General features: G+C 41.1%; 1 protein-coding gene across 1 annotated transcript in view; it reads right to left on the bottom strand.

The window, feature by feature from the left end:
• Positions 1 to 20,253, bottom strand: part of IREB2 (iron responsive element binding protein 2) — a 34,825-nt gene continuing 14,572 nt past the window's right edge. The window contains exons 9-22 of the mRNA XM_074296467.1: positions 19,363 to 19,534; positions 16,873 to 16,973; positions 14,622 to 14,738; positions 13,976 to 14,135; positions 12,639 to 12,774; positions 10,689 to 10,773; positions 9,428 to 9,584; positions 9,027 to 9,151; positions 7,919 to 8,023; positions 7,677 to 7,819; positions 6,172 to 6,319; positions 5,965 to 6,087; positions 4,782 to 4,967; positions 1 to 3,199 (exon numbers count right to left, since the gene is read on the bottom strand). Of these exons, the coding sequence (XP_074152568.1) occupies positions 3,089 to 3,199; positions 4,782 to 4,967; positions 5,965 to 6,087; positions 6,172 to 6,319; positions 7,677 to 7,819; positions 7,919 to 8,023; positions 9,027 to 9,151; positions 9,428 to 9,584; positions 10,689 to 10,773; positions 12,639 to 12,774; positions 13,976 to 14,135; positions 14,622 to 14,738; positions 16,873 to 16,973; positions 19,363 to 19,534 (1,869 nt within the window). The 3' untranslated portion in view covers positions 1 to 3,088. The remainder of the gene's footprint in view (positions 3,200 to 4,781; positions 4,968 to 5,964; positions 6,088 to 6,171; positions 6,320 to 7,676; positions 7,820 to 7,918; positions 8,024 to 9,026; positions 9,152 to 9,427; positions 9,585 to 10,688; positions 10,774 to 12,638; positions 12,775 to 13,975; positions 14,136 to 14,621; positions 14,739 to 16,872; positions 16,974 to 19,362; positions 19,535 to 20,253) is intronic.

Here is a 20,253-nt window from a genome sequence, read left to right as displayed (position 1 = left end):
TGATAATACAATTTTCTTTATTAAAAATAATTTACAACATTGGTAACATTATATGCACAATTGTCATCAATTGAACTTTGCCTCCAGATATATTTCTATACAATACTTAACATTGTTGAACTTAAAACTGTTATACTGTTTTGTTGGCTTTAAACAGTAGACATTGATTTGCAATTATTCAAATGTGATTACTATACATATGGTTCTATAGCCATATACTAGATGTCAAATGGATAGAAACAGCAACACTATCACAATTTGGGGAATAAACATCTCCAAAGCCCAAATATCTTTTTTTATTTTGTTTTCCCAAATCAAACAAACCAAGGAAGGCTCAGGGTGTCCATTTTGTTCCCTCTGCCATCCTCAAAGATAAATTAAATGCCAAAAGAAAAAAGTTGCCTTTTAATTGGGACCACAACTCCCACAGTGGCCAAAGAAATTCTCTCCACCCTACTACAGGTAGGTGCAAACGATGCTGGCAACGCTTGGACTGACAAAAAGGGAAATCTTCCAGATAGCTTAGGCAGTGGCTGGGCTGTCTGGGCTTCATTTCCATAGGACTGTCCCCCCCTCCTCACTCATCTAAGGTGACTAAGGGACCACACTCCTCCCTTCAAAGCCCAGGGGATGCAGCTCATTTCCTTCTCTTCAGAAGTCAGTCAGTCACAGAATAAAACAACTCTAGCTATCAGAGAGCTGGTGAATGAGAGACCTTTTTCACCAATTTCATATCAAAGAGCAGCAGAACTGTAAGTCATGAAATTGGATGTTCCACTTAACAATTTATTGTTAAAGTTTTAAAAAAAACCCAAATACTTCAGGTGATGATGGGCTTTTACAACTATACTTGAATTCACAAACCCCGAGGTGCTTTTGTGATATATCCACAGGATTTCCTTTCCTTAAACAGTTTTATTTCTTCTGGTTTCAGTGTGCAAGAGACATCTTCTATGCATAAAAGGGTGACAAACTAAAGAGACACACAGCAGATTCGGCACTGAATGCCAGGATTCCCCTCTTGTAACAACTCTTGGTCAACAGCAGTTCTGAGAAGCCCCAACTAGCCAGCTCCCAGGAAAGAAAACTCTACTTGCAATATACAAACAGGAGATCAAGGGTAACTAGGATTAGACAACACATTAAGGCTCACTAACCACAACAATGGCTCCTGAACCGACTAGACATTAAATGCCTATAAAGGTTTTATTCCTGGTGGAGAGTTCAAAATGGCCTCATCAGGGCCAAACAGTTGATCTGTTCATGTTTGCAGCTCTATCTGGAGGCTTCAGATGGCCCCAAGTGGATAAAGATTTTTTTTTCACATGGTTTCAAATTATTGAAGTCAAGCATTTCCTTTTCAAAATCACCGTGGCCATTTTAACATTTAGAATGAAACAATTCCAACTCTAACATGTTTCCATGTAAATTAAAAAAATACACTGACAAGGATACATAAAAGCATGATAAAGTATCGAAAAAACAATATGGTTTAAAAGTGATAGGAAACAAATAATATAAGACAAGAATTTTAGTGCACATGATGGGGGTAGGGGAAGGAAAGGGAAGGGAGAGGAAAAGTCATTTAGCTTCAATCTAGTACATTTTATCATCCTAATATATATTTATGACTTATCTGTAAACTCTCACACTGGGAATTCTGTGCAATAGTTACTCAGTGGTCCCTGTCCACTGGTTTAAATAATTGGAAGGGTTTTATGATTCCTATTATATGCAACGCTAAATTGATTTAAAATTGTAATAATATTTCAAAGTGAATACTACATTACCTTTCCTTTCACTCACTTTTACTTCTTAAAATGAAATTCCTTAAATTGAAAATAACTTATAAAAAGCTTCAGAAATATCCATCTAAGCCCTTGGGTAATAGAAGAGTGGTCCAGCTTCTTTGGGTTATATCAAGGAATTCATTCTGGTAAGCAAAAATGTATGCTTGCAAGACAAGAGTGTTCAGAACAGATTAAACATCACTGCCCTCACATAGGGGGTAACACAATTAGCATGAAAACTGATCCAAAGAAATAAAACGGATGACTCAAAGCACCAGAAAATGTTTTTAAATCATTCAAAATGTGTTTAAAATACTAAAATTAAAACTACCTAGACTGCTCAGCCACTTCACACCTAATCATTTAGACTGAACATCTGATATAATTTCAGGCCATCTCTAAAAGCTTGGAGAAGATCATTTTTAGAGTTGTCTAGTTAAATAAATAGTTCCTTTCTCAGATCTTGAACAAGTAAAAGGTGAGTTTTTAGTCAATGATGTATACTTGGAAGTAAGTCTCCCATGAAAGCAAATAACTTGTTTCATCTGTGGTTCTGTTATCATCCCTCACAGCTTTACCTGCAACTTACATCTTACAGGTAACATGCTAGACTGCTCTGGAATAGGCTAGTCTCCCCTTCCTCCTGGATAAAAGCAGGCCCCAGTCTGGAAAGGCCCATCTTCACGTACACAAAACTCTATTTCTCAAGACCACATCCCTTGCATCTCTCTGGCCTCTATTTCCAAACTAAAGCAGACACCTACCTAAGTACACCAGCTTTGCTTACCTCAATTCTAAGGCTACAGAATAAAAGTCCATTCAGAACCCAGTTTCTCAGCTTCCAGAATTCGATCATCTGATTTAGCTTCTCCTAAGTCAATCTGTTACTCTTAAACCAACAAACAGTAGTACCCAGTTTTAAAGGTGCAAAACTAAAAAAAACAACTGCAGGAAGGCTGCTCTTACATAATAGTCTTCACCACAATTCAAGTTCAAACTCCGCCTTGTTTATTTACAAAATGGTTTGATAAAATATCCCCCCCACCCCCCATACTTACAGCTCTCTTCCACAACACACTTAGGCTGATTTTAGCAATGTTAATAGCACCATTCGTATAGTATTTAAAATCAAGAAAGATCTCATTGTGGTCACTACGATGATTCACAATCATTTACACCCTTGGATGAGATAACTGAGCATACAGCACTGTTTGGAGCTCCATGGTATGGATTCCTAGGTCCATCACACAAGGCATTGGCAGCTACCAATTACGGAAGGGATCCATGTTCAGTAGATACTAGGAGAATTTTCGAGCCACATAGTTTAATAATCCGCCATGTTTGTATAATGTTATTTCCACATCATTTTCAAATGAAGCACTCACGCTGAATACTTTTCCAGTGCTTGTCTTTAAAAAGAAACAAAACAAATGGCAGCCAGTAAGATCATACTGTCATTCCTCCTAAATAAAGCATCTTTGGCCCTTCTCCATCCCCACCCTCAGCCTATAAAAAGTGATTCTCTCCCTGGGAGATGACAAGGTTCTTGGTCACAACTGACTTCTTATGCATTGTTAGTCTATTCTCCTGCCAGAATAAATCCCACTAGGGCAGGGGCCGGGCGAGTCCTTCCACACTGAGCACAGGTCTCTGTAATAGAGCTCTGCATGGATCACGGGCCAATTGTCAAGGTTGCCGGGCAGTGCTTCTTACCACCTTAACTTTTCTCGATCAGACGTCTCCCACAAATCTTTTAATTACAAGCGGGCATGAGAAGCCTTTTCTATTCTAAAAGAGGAGCTATTAAACCCAAGTACAGATGCTTAGTGAAGGCTTCGAGCAGCGTGGAGGTGATCCTGGACTCCCACAGGCTGTGCCATTGCCAAAGCGCGTCACACCTGGCAGGTCTTAGCCAAGACGACAGCTTTGTGGGTATGGATATGGCAACAGACCGTGCCATCCACAAAGAGCCAATCCAGCTAATTGTGGGGAAGCTCCATCATGAGAAAGGTGGGGACCAGGGGAGGGCTTGGTTTGGCTGTGGATGGAATGAAGAAGTCTACTCTGCCTAGTGGGTCCCCATCCCACCCCCCCACTCCCCAGTTGTGGGACGATAGAACTATGGGAATTTCCTCCTCCAGGTAGCACAGAAGATTCTATGAGATAACACAGGAAGAGGATTTTTGCAAACTTCCAAGGACCTTGTAATGTCAGTTATTGGTATAATCAACTGGAATTTATTATTTACTACAAATGTGCTAGTTAACTTTTACTTTTAGGGAGGAGCTAAAATCGGATCTTCTCCTCAATCCAGTCTCAGGACTGGATTTAATGGTGGTATAAACAGCTTATAATTAGAAATAAAGATCTGGAAACTAGGAAACAAGCAGAGTTTGAAAACAGTTAAGAACAAGGGTGAGAAAGCCAGGATTCTTGCCAGCCACCTGACTGTTCACAGACTGGATTTCCAGGTTTTGTCAAGTTTGTAGACAGACTCTCCTCCTCAATAAAATAAAGACCAGAGCAGTCTTTAGCAGTCTGGTGAAATTAGCAGAATACCCAAAAGCTTAATGTTTCTGGATGGCCACCAGACAGGTGGTGGGACAGCCAGGCCTCGCTATGCTGTGAGGTCTATCTTCTGTAAAGCCTGCCCCTTCTATGTGTATTAATCAGTTGTGAGCCTTTTAATGGGGCGGGACATCTGAGCTCATCAGATATGGGTGTGAATGATACCGGGTTCTAGGACAGCCAGCTGGCTTTTAAAAGAGTAAAATGGCTACACTCCACAGCATCGCTTTTGACTTGCTTTGCCCCCTTGCTGGCACCTTGGGCATGCTTTATGTAGATGAGGCTGTCAGAATGTAGAGATGTCACAGGAATTAAAAAAGTAACCCACAATGCCCCTGACAGCCACTAAGGATAAGTGTGGCTATCTGTGAGCAGGGTGCTGCTCTGGAAGGTACACAGACACAGACTTAATCTTGCAGATACCTTTATATTTAAGGTGACTCCCGGTGACAAATCTTCAGGGAATGAAAAAGAAAACTGCTCTCTGCCAGAGAGGCCCAAGGAACTGGCATTTTCTCCTGGAAGAAACTGCAGTGGAGCGATGCCGATTCCAATCAAGTGGTCTTTGTGAATCTTTTCATAACTCTCAGCTATCACAGCTTTCACACCCTATAATAAAAAATTTTTATTTCCTTCAAATTCTAAGAAAAGAGAAATGATATATGGCATATGCTACAAGAAGATTCTCCAGTGATTTCTCTAAAACTCCCTAGAAGAGTCTTCTGTGTTGTGAAACAGAGATGAGACAACTTCTCCCCTCCTGGGACTGGCATGTCAAAGGTGTTTTCTAGATGTTCTAAACCATTTCCCCACCACATGAAAATATTCTTCTCAGCACTACTGAGATTAATTGTAGAAGAAAGCGTGGCAATCAATGGCTTTTACATAAACTATGACATTTTTTCCCAGGCCAGGCACTAGATGAAACCGTGATGGTAGTTAAGTCTACTTATTCCCTCTTATTATTCCCTGGGAAAATCTGCATATAAAAAGTGGATCTATGATCGAAAAAACGCAACAAAAATAGAAGGGACCTAAAAGAACTAAATAACAGTGGCCCAAATGAGAGGTAGTAAAATCAACCTATTTGAAAAGTTGGGCATGGCAGTCAAAATTAAAAAAAAAGATTTTAGAGCATGATCTCCCAAACTGTCCTCAATGCTGTTCTACCTATAGGTCATCACAAGTTGGTCTTTCTCTAGACACAAAATGAATAAAGATTTGACAATCCTTCTGAGTATGAAAAAGTAAGCTGATGGGAGGGCACAATGACTGACATGATTTATCTATCTTTCTGTCTATCTATCTATTTATCTTTCTTTCCTTCTTTGCTAAAAATAACAAAATCCCTGGCTCCAACTTTATAAGTACATTAAGATTTAAAGAAAAAAAAAATGCTCCTCTGGTTCTAGTCAACATTTGTAAGAGAACATAAAAATGTAACCACAATCTTCTAAAAAAATCAAAATGAACAACTAACCAAAGGCAAATATCACACAAATGTCTAGATGACATTTCATATTTAAAAAGCTGCAAATGGATTTAAAGTAATTTATACTCCCACCTCTCAATTCTTCAAGAACAGTTGTATAAAAGTATAAAATACCATCAAATATGGTCCTTTGGCAGCCCAGTCTCTTGAATTTCCAGAGCCATATTTCTTCCCTGCTAAAATAATCAATGGAATACCTTCTCTCTGGTATAATTCTGCAGCCTCAAATACATCCAGCTAGAGAGTAAAAACAAACAAAAATTAGCCATTAAGTCAGCAAACTAGTAAATAATAAATAGTTCGGTGTGAATCTATCCTCACCGTTTGACCTGATGGAAAATGGATTGTTTTGGGAGCTGGTTTTCCAATAAACTTATTTAGGAGCTTGATATTTGCAAAGGTTCCTCTTGTCATCACAGCATCATTACCCCTTCGGGCTCCATAAGAATTGAATTCACGAGGTGTAAGGCTATAAAACAAGATACAAATCTCAGATTCCAAACTGGATAGGAAAAAAAAAAAAAAAAAAAGATACAACCTACTCCCCTCTCCTCCACCTCTAACCCCAAGATTGAGATAAAGGAGAAATCACTATTGATTACTAGAATGTTTACAGTAAACATTTAAGTTGATTTTGCTTTATGTTTTCACAGCAAAAGTCATTTGATCTCCTTGGGCCACAGTTTCCTCATCAATTAGATGAGGATGAACTATGACTTCCAGTGCTTCTTGAAAGAGAGACTATAAACTCTATAGATTAAATCTGTCCATAAGACAAAGAGCTAGATACACAAAATTGTAACAAGTAAAAATTTAACAAAATTGTTGGTTTTATTTCTACAGTTTAGAGTTGAGAGAAAATGGGATGAAGGCTTTCTCAAAATACTTCTGAACTTTTGCCAGAGTGGAGATCATCCTAAACATATATAAAATTTTAGTTCTCATTGTTACAATATTAGAAATCTCCAAAAAAATCCCAAATTTTCTTCATAGAAAAGATCCTAGATTTAAGAGTGTCTATTCTAAAAATATTCACTTATAGTTTTCTTTAAAAATTGTTTCTCTAAGACCTAAAGAAATAAGTATTTTAAGAAAGAAGTCTTTTTCTGGGGAAAATGATAATAAAGTGGTCTTTCTACAGAATAGTTATTTACTTTTCACATGGCATTTTCAATAAATTCTTTCAATGGCCATTAAATCCTTCTTAAACTAGCCAGAAGAGAGCTCTGCAAAGAGTTCTGTGCACATTTTCACCATGGTGTCATGGTACCTATTAAGTAACCAGGTAACGTCTTATTAATCATTAAAAAGTGAAATAATATCTACCTACCCTCAGATTATTATCTCATGAATTAACGGTTATTTTCACTGTAAATTCCCAAGCATTTATCAGGATGCAGAGGGCTATCATTGTTGTATGTCATCTATTCCAGGGTGCTTGTGACCAACTGACTCCAAGCTTGTATGTCATGATCCAAGTAAACACAGTATACAATTCCATGCATTTCTCTGAATGGGCGTGTAATAGGATCTAAATGATCAGTCTTTATTCTGGCAGGGCACATTAAACTAGTCTCTTAAATGAACAAGATTTAGAAAGAAAAAAGGGAAATTGCTATTTTTTTTTCCTGAGCTGCTGTCTACTTGAATGTAAAGCTCCAAAGTCAAAGGACTAGTGGTCTAGCTCTGCTTTGAGCCAAGCGCACCCACAAGCAGACATGTATGACTTCTGAGAAGCAGCATAAATGTGAGTGGTCTCAGTAGGAAGCAACCTCAGGGCTGGTTGGAAAAGATCCCCTTCAGATCAAACCCTTTCAGATACACACCCTCTGTTTGTCAGATACTTAGCAGCAGCGCTACTCCTGGAAATGCTTCCAGCAGGTGAGATATGATCTGTTGTGACAGAGTCTCCCAAATAGAGCAAGGCGTGGGCATTTTCAATGGGCTGCAGTGCAACTGGCTCTTTGGCCTATAAGATAAGCAATGAAGATGTTGAAAGGTCACAAATGGCATAACTCCCACTAGAGTAACAGCACTGCGTTTTAAAAGTGTGTAACTGAATACTTACAAGTTTATCAAAAAAGGATGGACATCTGATATAAGTGGATTTCGAATCCCATGGGAACAAAACAGAATCTGGTGCGTCTAAGGAATTCCACCGCTTATTTCCCTTCTGTGAAGAAAAACTACATTAATAAATAGGAAATTTATGGAAGGCTTTTCCTTGTGCAGCCCCAAAGACAGTGCCCCAGAAAGCTGGGATGCCATGGGGAGATCAGGCAGCTTTAGCACAATTCAGATGGAAAGGAAAGCTACTGGGAAAGGTACTGATAGGACTTCTACTTTTCAGAATGTTTGTCCACGAGGTCAGATCCAAGACAAGGCTGACTTCTGTCTGATACGGAGGCCGAAGGGGAACATACATAAACCTACAAACCTTCAAAGGGAGGAGCATCCTTACCAGATCTTTACTAGGAGATAAGAACAGAGGACTACCTTCCAAGGTAACTATTACAGTCTACCTAAAGCTACTTTCACATAACCTAATGCAGTGGTCCTCAAACTTTTTAAATAGGGGGCCTGTTCACTGTCCCTCAGACTGTTGGAGGGCCGGACTATAGTAAAAACAAAAGCTCACACTCTGTCTCTGCCCCTCGGTCTATTTGCCATAACCTGGTGGGCCGCATAAATGACCTCAGCCCGCGGGCCGTAGTTTGAGAACCCTTGACCTAATGCTTCCTTCTCTCCTCTCTCTTATTTACTCCAAGTTCATTATATATGGTCCCTGGCAGTGCGCCAAAATATCAGGAAAGGATCCAACACCAGAGTTTTGCCCCATGGTCCCAAGATCCTGGATCTCTCAATCCTCCATGCCCCATGCAAGTCCATGGTACTTTCTTTAATTCAGTAAATTGAGCCTCTCTATGCCATTGTTCTTCACCTACCCAAATAATGGCAGTTCTTTTCGTTAACTAAAGGTGATCAGATTCCTTTCTGAGAGCCTTGAATTATTTTAAAGGGAGTCATAAAAGAGACGAAGCCATGTCAAATCTGACACTGAAAACAATTCATTTCCAATGGACATTTTCTAAGTAAAATGCCTTATGACATTCATAAATCCACGTGTAAGGCACAACAATGCAGTTATGCTCCACTATTTAAGAATGCATCCTCACCTCCATTTTTTCGTTTAATTCTTTAAACATAGAGAATATCACATGTTCTTCTTCTACTTTATGAAGCTCTTCTCGATTAGGCCAAATATCATGTAGGTAGATGTTTTTGCCTTGCGGATCAGTGCCTATTTTAAAAGGTTTTAAAATATGTTCAATGTAAGCAAAGAATGATAAAAAGCTTATTGCTTTTCAAAGCTATTAATCATTACCCAAGTAAATAATTTACTATAGGTTACTTCAGATCAAGCAATAGAATGTATATGCTATAGTATCTGTGTTAACAGATATATAAATAGAAAGAAAATAAGTATACTAGTAATTTTTATCCCTAATAAAAATGATACTATTTTACAGAATAAACCCCATTATCAAAAAGACTATATATTAAGAAATCAAGTTACCTAAAGGTTCAGTCTGGAAATCAATATTCACTGTTCCTGCAATGGCATAAGCTACTACTAGAGGTGGTGAAGCAAGGTAATTGGCACGGACACAATCACAAAGACGACCTTCAAAATTCTTGTTGCCAGATAACACCCCACAGGCAACTAAGTCACCCTAAAAAAGGGGGAGAGAACTTCATTTCAAGAGAAGAAAGATCTTACATATATAAGCACAAGTGAGAAGGAACAAGATAACCAAAAACAGGTTCTATTACTAGGAACATATAATTACTGCTTAAAAAGGAACCTTGGGAATGATTCAGTCCATCCTTTCATTTTATAGCTGAAGGAACCAAGGAGAAAAGATCTTCCTTCTGCAGATTTCTGGACTCACAGCCCCCCATTCTCTCTGATCTCAACAAAGCAGATGAAGAGAAGATAGATATTTAAACTTAGTACTTATTTCATGGCCCCAATACTTCTCTTATGGAACAAGGAAGGAGCAGCAACCAGGATGCTGAGAGGGATGGAAGCCATGACACAAGCGAACTGATTAAAGGGTGGGAACATTTAAGTGGCAGAAGACAAGGCCTGCCAGCATGGATGACATGATCTTATTACTGTCTTCAAGTTATCTGAAGGGCCACTATGCAAAAAGAGTTATTAAAATAATTCTGCTTGTCCCCAGAGGGCAGAAATTGCAACAACAGATAGATCTACAGAGCAGACTGAGCTGTGATATAAGCAAAAAATTTCTGAGAGTAAAGGCTGCTCTCTGTTGGGAGACCTTCATGCCAAAGCTGGCTGACCTCTCACTGGGGATGTGGCGGAGGGAATTCTTTTCAGGTAGTCTGACAAACTCCAGACTTGAAGACAAATTTCAAGACTGTTGCAACGCCCCGATTCTGCAGTAATGATTCCAATGGGCAACTCAGAGAGGAGGCCTCCATTGCTGAAGGTGGACCTCCTGATAAGGTAATCACTTATAAGCCAGGTTAAAGGGGGAATTTCCATTCCAGTCAGAGACTGGACCAGAACCCCTTCTTGGTCCCTCCTAACTTGGAAATTTGACTTCCCCTCCAGCTATCTTTTCACTCCTTGCAAAAGCTGTCTACCCTCATTGTCTCCACTTCTTGTTTCTATGACAGCAGTGACTCTAAAGAAGATTGCAAAATTCTTTCAAGATTGTGAAGTTAATCACGGACTTAATAACTAGGAACTGATTAAGAAAATTCTAGGAGCATCTTTCAAACTGTCTTTGCTAATCTATAAACATTACCTCTTTTATTGCATTCAGAACAGCTTCTGGCAAGGGAGCTGTATTTCCAACACAGGTGGAACATCCATAACCAACTACTTCAAATCTACATTAAAAAAGAGAAAAATTATTATAGAACATTTAACACCAGGAAAGAGTAGATGCATTTCCCTCCTTTTCCCACAATCTCTGCCCCATTATTATAGAACATTTAATACCAGGAAAGAGTAGATGCATTTCCCTCCTTTCCCCACAATCTCTGCCCCATTATTATAGAACATTTAATACCAGGAAAGAGTAGATGCATTTCCCTCCTTTCCCCACAATCTCTGCCCCATTATGGATATTTGTTAAACAAATTAAGTGAAGTCACTTAATCTGCCACACATCAGGCATGGGTTTCATTAGGTTTTTTCATCTGTATAATCTCACCAAATACCTAATCTCAAATAAATACCAGAGTCCCTTGACTTGAAGCCCACAGAATTTCCTGTAATTGTTGAGGAAGAAGGAACTCCTTTGCTTGTACTCTTAGTCTCCTTTACCTCTGGCTCCTCAGGCACATCATCCTCCAAACTAGCCCCTCCCACCATCCTGCCTTCATCATCTTCATCTTCTTATTGCCAGTTCACTGCCATCTGCTGACAAGTCTCCCAATCCTTCAAAAGGCCTCTCTTGCCTCTACTTGCTCTTAGCTACCATCTATTCATTCTTCTATTTCTCTTCTCATTACTTTTTCAACCCTGGCAACTTGGCTTCCAAGTTCCTAACTCCACTGAAACCAGTCTCTGCAAAATGATCAAACAGATCCAAAGTGTCAAACCTCAAGTTCTTTTCCTTAAGCCTCATCTTTCTGAACCTTTACACAGCACTGGACATTACTGACCACCCTTACTCCTTTGGGCTTTCATTACCTAAATCTATATGGCTCCTCCTTCGCTCTATCGGATGGCAACTCTACCATTACAGTGTCACACTACCCAGTGAAGCTCTGCCTCGGGCTTTCCTCTGCTTCCTCCTCTAGTTCCTCTCATCATCTTTATGGGCTCAATGATCATCTTTATCAAAGTGAATATCTTGGATCAATCGACCTGTCTGTGTTTGTTCTGCTTTCTGAACCTTTCTAAGTAAACACCTCAGAGGTATCTCAAGCTCATCATGTCTCATAGAGAACCCATTCACTTTTCTCCCAAAGGTGCCATTTTCTAAATGTCACTATTTCTGTTAGGGGGACCGCCATCAAGATTCACAAGCATGAATTTGTCCTTCCTCGTTCATGTTCTTCCTCAGGGAAAGGGAAGACTGCCCACTTCCTCACCTCCCCCACTCCCAATCACTTGTCAAGCCCACCAGCATAACTGATGTCCCATCTCTCTTCTTTCCACTTCCAGGACCTAGTTCATAGGCCCTGATCCAATAAAGCAACTTCCTAACTGGTTTCTGGGTTTCTTAGGCCTTTCTAACCATACAGGCCTTTTTCTAACTGATAAAGCAGTAGTCCTACTTCCTAATCCATTCCATCAGCTCCTGTTGCTCCCTATCACATCTAGGATCAAATACAGACTCCTCTGAGTGGTAATGAAACCTGGCCCTCCCCTCTCTCCCAGCTCGAGAACTCAGATTCAGCCTTGCTGGCTTCTTCCAGCTGTTCCTGCTCACCTGACTTAATTCCTGGGCTTCTGTCTGTGCTTAGAGGTGCTGTCCCCCAAAGGGAAGATCCTCTGGGTGGGGGCTGCTTGGTGCTTGTCGGTGCATCTCTATACGTCACCAGCCCAGCACCAGCAGCTCACCTGTTGTCTAGCACTGGAATGGGCCAAATCAGAGCTGCCCAAATCTGATGCCCCATGTCAGAGTTTGCAAAGTACTTTTCTCACTTGTAAGCAAGGCTGGTGTGGGAATCATTGCCTTCCCCTCCCATTCCCTCTCTGGAGGCTGGGCGCCTTACTCTGCATTGCAGTAACTGCCACTTACCCAAGCTTACTGAGATACGGTAACACTCCACTTGAACTGAGGTAATGTGTAACCATCCCACTGCCTGGAGATAAGGTTGTTCTGATATAAGGCTTAACCCGGAGACCAGCTTCAACAGCTTTTTTTGCCAACAGACCTACAAAAAGTCAATATGTTACTTGAACACCAGTTTTCAAATAATTATAAGCCTTAGGACCAAAAAGAAAAAAAAAAAAAAGATATTTCAAAACTGCATTAATTCCTGCCCCAAGACTGGAGTAATAAAATGATCTCTGAAAAGAGATGACAAACATCTCTTCCTCTTCAAGGCAGAGAGGAGAGGACATGGCAATATTTTTTATTATGTATAAAATGAACCCAAGACTCCTTTTTATTGTAGACTTCATCTTCTTCCTCTATTAAAATGCTACTGTTATACTTCATCATGATATGGAAATGACTCTGAGCTTCTGAAAGACACACATGGAAAGCAGCACAACTTCCAACAAGGTCTTCCCCAAGTCAGAAAGGTTTTAGACAGACTATTTGCCCATCAAAGACCAGCCTTCCTAAGCTTAGAAAGGCTCATCCACAGGCTGGCTTTAAGGTAATTTATTTTAGTATGACAGCAACCTGTTGAAGACTGCCTATCACCAAGTCACAGAAGGACTGAGAGCTGTCCTGGCGGAGGGAACTATCCACACCAATGAAATCACGAAGCCTTAAAATATGCCAGACCAGCTGCTCTGGAAGGTCAACTTTTTCCACTAAAATAACCTACAATGTGGTAAATTCCTGCTTTCTGCATCATTTATAATTTAAACACACACACACACACACATACATATAAATACATACATACATAGACATTAAAAAATTCTCAAAAATAATAACAATTAAAGTTTTACACTCAATTATACATAAATATATTCACTAATTGCTTTCTATTTGTTTGGTCTTTTAAACTTCTCAGACACAGACATCATTTCTGATGCTTCTTTTAAACACCTTCATAGCACTAGGGATAGAAAAAAGAGGAAGACTCACAACTGATTACCATGACTCTAGACTCAAACATGCAATAATAAGAAAAGCCTAAGGCTTACATAGTCACCTATTTCTCAACAAACAGGTGGGGAATCACCAGAACTCTGTTTCCACATAATGAAGCTAAGTCTATAACCAACTGTCCAAAAACATCCTGAATCCAATTAAAACCTGTAAAAAAGCCTCTTGGGTGTGAGGTGCCATGTGAGGGATGAAGTATCTGCTGGTGGTGATGCTTCTGCATCATGTCCCAGGTAGTGATGGGTAGCTGGATGACCAAAGATGGCACCTGGCCGAAACCTAAGGCATACCTGCAGCAAGCATGACGGATGGATTGCAGTTATTGGTACAACTGATCACTGCAGCAATGACAACAGACCCATGAGACAATTTGTATTCAATTCCTTCATACTGAATAGGCACGACATCATTTTGTTTTTCAGCGGCAATTTGAAAGCCTTTAAATCCAACCTGCACAAAATTGTACAAATCCATTAGCTTCCTCTGCCCTTCCTGTAACACTGTAGTTTTCTCTCCCACTGTTCCCTCACCATTTAACCAATACTAAGATTGCAGGACTGGAAGGAGATTTCTTTCTACAAATGAGTCAGTTTCCAGATTATCCTTGCTAAGCTTACCCAGCACAACTGCCTCCATTTTACCAAACCAAGGGCATAGAAGACACCCATAGAAGCCTTCCATCATGGCAATCTCAAAGCAGTCATAAAGACTTAAACAAAAGGAGGCTGTGGAGTAGGGCTAGAAAATCATCAGGGACAGTGTACCAAATACCAAGCCCCAGTGAACCCACTCTCCCTGCAAGGCTGGGACAGCTGATCAAAAGAAACAGCTTAGCTGGGTTACTGAAAGCGGCAAGGATACTGTATGCTGAGTATCTCTTTGTAATAATTACCTCTCCCTAATGAGCACAGAAGGTACAACCCTGAAATGATTTACCTTTTCATTTAGGCAAGCTTGGAAATCACTTTTCATATCACTCACAGCTACTCGATCCTGGGGCCTTTTTGGACCACTGACAGATGGAATTATAGAGTTCAAATTAATCTGTATTATCTAGGAGAGGAAAAAGAATTAGTATTCAGAGTTTCAGTCTCTAGTGTAGAGTACCATTTATTTTAGCAGTCTGAGTCCATCCATATGATCATTTAAAAAATGCAGGAGCCCAATTTTAATTAATTTTCATAGTGCTAAAAGCAACCATTAAGAGTCCTGCACCATCCCCAGGAGCAGCTATCTAGAGTCAGTACCCCAACGTTCAGATGTTCCTCTGCTGACAACTCAAGATAGTAGCTTCCCGTTTTTGTATAGATGAAACCTTGGATTCAATATGAAAAGTCCTGAGAACTACTAGCTTCGTTAATTTTTTCCTTTGGGATAAAATTTTTAAAATACAAGGATAGATTTAATTTAGCAAAGCCAAAGGTGTCATAAATTAGCCATGGTGCTTATATAGGTACATTGAGAGCAATTTAAAGGTTTCTAGTCACTGATAATTCTTTGGGTCTATCTGGGGACCTCCTTCCCTTCATTTCCTTTCCTTTCCACCAGAGGATCACAAGTAACTGAAGAGCTACAAAAGATCTGAGAGTTCAGACAATCAATTAGGCCATCTAGCACCATTTCCTACCCCATGAGGAAGTCTCCTTTTCAGATCAACTCTGACCACTTGAATACATCCAGAGATAAGGTTCTTGCCACACAGAGTAGCTCAGGTCATTGTCGGACATCTTTATTATTAAAAAAGTTCACCTTTACACAGCATCAATCAGAATAACCATGATGTTGGGACTGGAAGGATTGTGTGGTTCTGCCCTTTGGAACTACCCTGACTCTAAACTTCTCATTGATATGACAGCCTTTCAAATGCTGGAAGCCATGCGTCATGTCCAATCCAAGTTTCCTCTTCTTGAGGCTAACTGCTCTCACTTCTTTCAACTGTTCCTCACAAGACCTAAGTTTCCATCCTTTAATGGCCTGGTTACCAGACTCAGTGCTCAGTCGTGGTACCTAGAACTAAATATACCATGACTCATGCAGAGAAGATAATTTGATGTTTTCCAAATGCATCAGCTTCTTTCGGCACTCACTAATAGCTAACATATAGCTTGAAGTCAAGAAAATCCTGGGACCTTTTTCTACAGTAATTGCCATCAATCCAAGTTACCCTATCTCGTACTCACATAATTGATTTTTTACAACAAATGAATAATATGCGTGACTTAAATTTCTATCATGTTAGTGTTAGCTTATCAAGACCTTTTTGAACTCTGATAATCAATAACCTCAGCTTTATTTAACTATACATATGGTAAACATATCCTTCCAGGTCTTTTATTAGTTGTTGAGAAAAAGTGGACAAGTTTGGATAGTGGTCTGTAGAATTCTATTAGGATACACGCTTCCAATTAATGTGGAGCCATTAGTCAACATTCTGTTGGTATGGGGATACTTAACTATACCATTCCGCTCATGCTTCTTCTTGATCACAAAGCTGTTTTACCCTTCTCTCACATGAAAAACAACCATTTATTTAAGTCCTGGAAGTTCTGCAGGAACTGATTTATTTATTTCTTAATTTGGACTGTATATAACTTATTAGTAGAGTAGGAGAAATGAGAATTTTGGAAGCTTTAAGACAGAAGAGAACAGATAACCCGATTGTTTAATTCTCTTATAGTTCTTCAGATACTTATGATCTTGTGGTGGGAAAGAAGGGAAGCAAAGGGGTGATGTGACCCTCTAGAGGCCCCCGGATGCGCTCAATATTCCAATGTAAGGAAAACTATGGCCAAATTATGGCACAGTTGACGTGGTTTAATTAAATCTATACCTGCACTAGTTTTGATTTAGGAAAATTAAAGTTGGATGCTGTCAAAAACCTTTCATATCTCAAACAAGTAACTTTTCTCCTAATAAATGGTGGTTTTTAAGACAAGAAAAGTCAACATATATTTCTCTCTACTACATAACACATAAAAAGAACTAACTCTCTAAAAGAAATCACTTATAATCAAACTTTTTAATCAAATGCAAAAAACTGATATGCCAAGCTACAAAACACAGCAGGGCAATGTGAAGTAGGAGGCCCTCAGCAACAAGCACCAAATTCCCTAAGTACTGTCTTGGTCTCAGTTTTGGGTTTAGCACTGGGGACATCAAACATAAACCACCAATTGTTTGGGTGTACCTGGGAATACTCGGGCTCCACTGGAGAATCCTGGTCACTTCTAAACAACTTCACAGCTTTAAGGTATGTTTCCATGGACGCAAGCTTGTCTTTGTCAAAACCTGATAGGAAAAAAAAAGGAACAATTGTTTTAGGCTGAGAAGGAGATAACTTATAACTAAAATGAAACCACAACACTGAATTTTCTACAACTCATTTCTTGACAGAGTCCTGACACTGGATAAAAATTGTGTACTTCACAAAAATTCCCCACACATGTCATCAAAAACATCAGTATTCTTTCCATTATCTTGCCAGTTCAGAAACATAATACTAAAACAGGAAAGAGGGCAGTACTTTATTTGCAGGACAATCAGTCCTTGATGGGTCTGCAATGAGCTCGCTTCCTGGGATTCTCTACCCGAGGGATGCTGTTGGCTCCTATGAGCTTCAGATCAATCACCCTTAATTAACAAGGATTCAGCATGTGCTGAGCGCTGAGCACCATGCAGGGGGTCAGAGGCCAGCCCCCTAGAAGTTGACCTGTTCCCAGGACAACACAATACAGGGGGAGGGACAAGAAGAGATGGCCCCTGGAGGTTACAGGGAGGTGGCATCCAGGTGCTGACTCAAGAGAAGGAAGGTGAGAAGCAGAGGGATTCCCATTCACACATGGTAAGTGGGCTGTGTGAAAACAAGGAGAAAGATGGTGACCACCATCAATTTTGATGAAAAGCTCAGCTGAAGACAGAACTGATGAAGAGAAGAAGAGAAAGGTCTGAATTTGATTCTGGACAATCCGGCTGAGGAGTCTGTGGGGAGCTGGAGAGTGACAAGGGCAGACTAGTACCTTTGGAAGATGACTGATCTTAAACCTGTGTAGATAAGGTTAGAAGCAAGGAAGCCTACTGAAAAGGGGGGATAACAGGCATTAATTAAGCACCTACTATGTGCCAAGCACTGGACTAAGTGGCTTTTGTTTTTTGTTTGCTTTTTTTTTTTTTTAAACAATTATTATCTCATTTGATTTGCACAATAACCTTGCAAGGTAGTTGTTATTCCCATTTTATAGCTGAAGAAACTGAGACAAAAGAGGTTAAATGACATAGGTAGGGTCACAAAGTGGATGTTTAAAGTCAGATTCTATCGGAGGTCTTCGTGACCACAGGCCTAAGGCCCTACCCAATATGACACTGATCTGCGGATGATATTTTAATGGTCTAAGTGGGAAGAAAAAGCAGCTAAAAAAAGCTCTACAACGGCCTGAGCTAGGGGTGGCTCGGTAACTGCCAACTATCCAGGAGGGTGGGAGCCTCCATGGGAACTCGATGAGCGAGCAGGCAGGATGGGCACAGGGACCAAAGGTGGCCGCTATGACAGGCAGGCCCAGAGTGCCTCGCCATGGAGGCCACAGCTGTGGCAGCCAGGAAGAAGATCAGATCGCGGTCTCCAATGCTGAGCAGAGGCCAGAAAGAATGCCAACGGGGAGGAGCACCCTCCACTGAGCAGTGCAGCTGAAACTTGGCCATGGGGCAGCCAGCGGACATCAGTCTCCCCAGTCAGCAGTGCCATTGCAAGGATGGAAGCAGAGAGAGGGCAAAGGTGGCTATGATGAATGGTAGGAGAGGCACAAGTGGGTGAGTGAGGGCAAAAGCCTTAAACCTGGCAAAAAGAAGGGCTCCTAGGCCTCTGAGGAGGGGCTGGATTCGGGGGAATCGCACAATGGAAGACTAAATACCTCAGAACAGAGGAAGGAAAGGGGGTTGGTCACTGGGATGTGAGGAGAAAAGCCAGTTCTTTGGTGAGCATTTATTAAGTACCTACTGTGTGTACCAGGCCCTGCACTCAGCACTAGGAGATAGAGGTGGCCAGAGCCATAGGTCCCAAGGGCCCTGGAGGCTGAAGCAAGGAGCCCAGTCTGGGGCTCCAGGGTCACCTGGAGGGGGAGGGGCTGAGATGCCTAAGATGAACTCATGGAGGCTCTGGGCCTGAGGGAGCAGCCAAGGACAGAGGAACCAGGAGGAGGGAGGTGTGGGGGATGTGCCTAGTGTGAGACATCCATTGGGCAGCGAGGGCGGGTGGAGCCTTAGAGAGAGGTCCCTGATTGACCAGAGGTTCTCACAGGCAGGATCCTGGACTTCCTCCAGCCTTTTTCCATGGTCCTTCAGATTGAAGTGTTCCCGGGCCGGGCCAGAGCCTTATGTCCCCAGAGTGGGGTGTCCCATCTAGTGTCTTGGTTGCATAGGCATTTAATAAATGTGCTCATAAGGGGAAGAGGGGTAGCAGAGAGAAGCAGAGGTATGAGACCCTGGCAGCAGCTTCTATGACACCTGGCGGGCTCGTGCTCTCCCTCCAGAGTGCTGAGAAGAGCCCGCTGCTTGAGATCTGGCTCCCCTGGGCATGGGGACGCAGCTGGCCCTTAAACTCCCCACCCCCACCCCCGGCCCCCAGTACTCGTCCCAGACAGTGTCCTTCAAGCACCACTGTGAGCTCACCTGCAAGCCCTCTTACCTGTGTGTTCTAAGTGCATTAAAGTCACATTATCAACAGGGAAAAAGCTCAGAATAGCACCATATTCCGGACACATATTTGCTATCGTGGTTCGGTCAGTCACAGACAGCTGAGCAACTCCATTCCCAAAGAACTCGACAAACTTTCCAGCCACTCCGGCTTGTCTGAGGTGCTGCATGGAGGAAGACAAGGATCGGTTACTGCCTTGGCCATGGTACTTGCCCCAAACCAGCCAGCATCCACAGAGGCATTACTTCAGGCTCCCAGTACCAGGAAACAGGGACCTGAGGTGGGTAACCAACAATCTAAGAGCATTTTAGCCAGTACGGGTTATAAGACCATGAGCACAAAAACATCTTCTAACGTAGCAATTCAAATCTTAAAGATCCAATTACTTCCCGAGTTACAGAAGTCAATGGAGACAAGCAAAGCAATCACTCCGGCACTCATCCCAATGATGTAACTGAACTATCAGAACCAAATAAAAAAAAATGTTGCAAAAAACAAACAATTCCTTTTAGAGTTGGATAAAGAGAGAGGGAGGGAAGGGTGAGGAATAATACCTTAGACTTTCTCTAAAACCTAATGAGTGGATCCCTCCTTTTCTAGGAGAAATGGCCTCACAAGCCTCAGTTTGGTCTCTATTATCTTTTGAGACCTGGAGCTTTATCAAACGTTTCTCTAACTTGTCAACCTCTCAGCTAATTAAGGACCAGGGCAAGACTGTAGAGAAATTACCCTGAAGGCATTCCCAGGGATAGTTGCCAAAGGATAAGAGCAGGCAGCATTGCCAAACCAGTACTTTGGGAACTTTCAAAAGTTCCCAAAGGTTCAGTTAAAAAGGTAATGACAATTGAAAGCTAGAAGGAAGCAACCTCGTCCTGTTCATTT

This window comes from Sminthopsis crassicaudata, chromosome 2 (genome assembly GCF_048593235.1).
Source record: "Sminthopsis crassicaudata isolate SCR6 chromosome 2, ASM4859323v1, whole genome shotgun sequence".
Classification (NCBI taxonomy): domain Eukaryota; kingdom Metazoa; phylum Chordata; class Mammalia; order Dasyuromorphia; family Dasyuridae; genus Sminthopsis; species Sminthopsis crassicaudata.
Note: the sequence above shows the minus strand (reverse complement) of the source record. Positions and strands in the feature narration are given on the sequence as shown.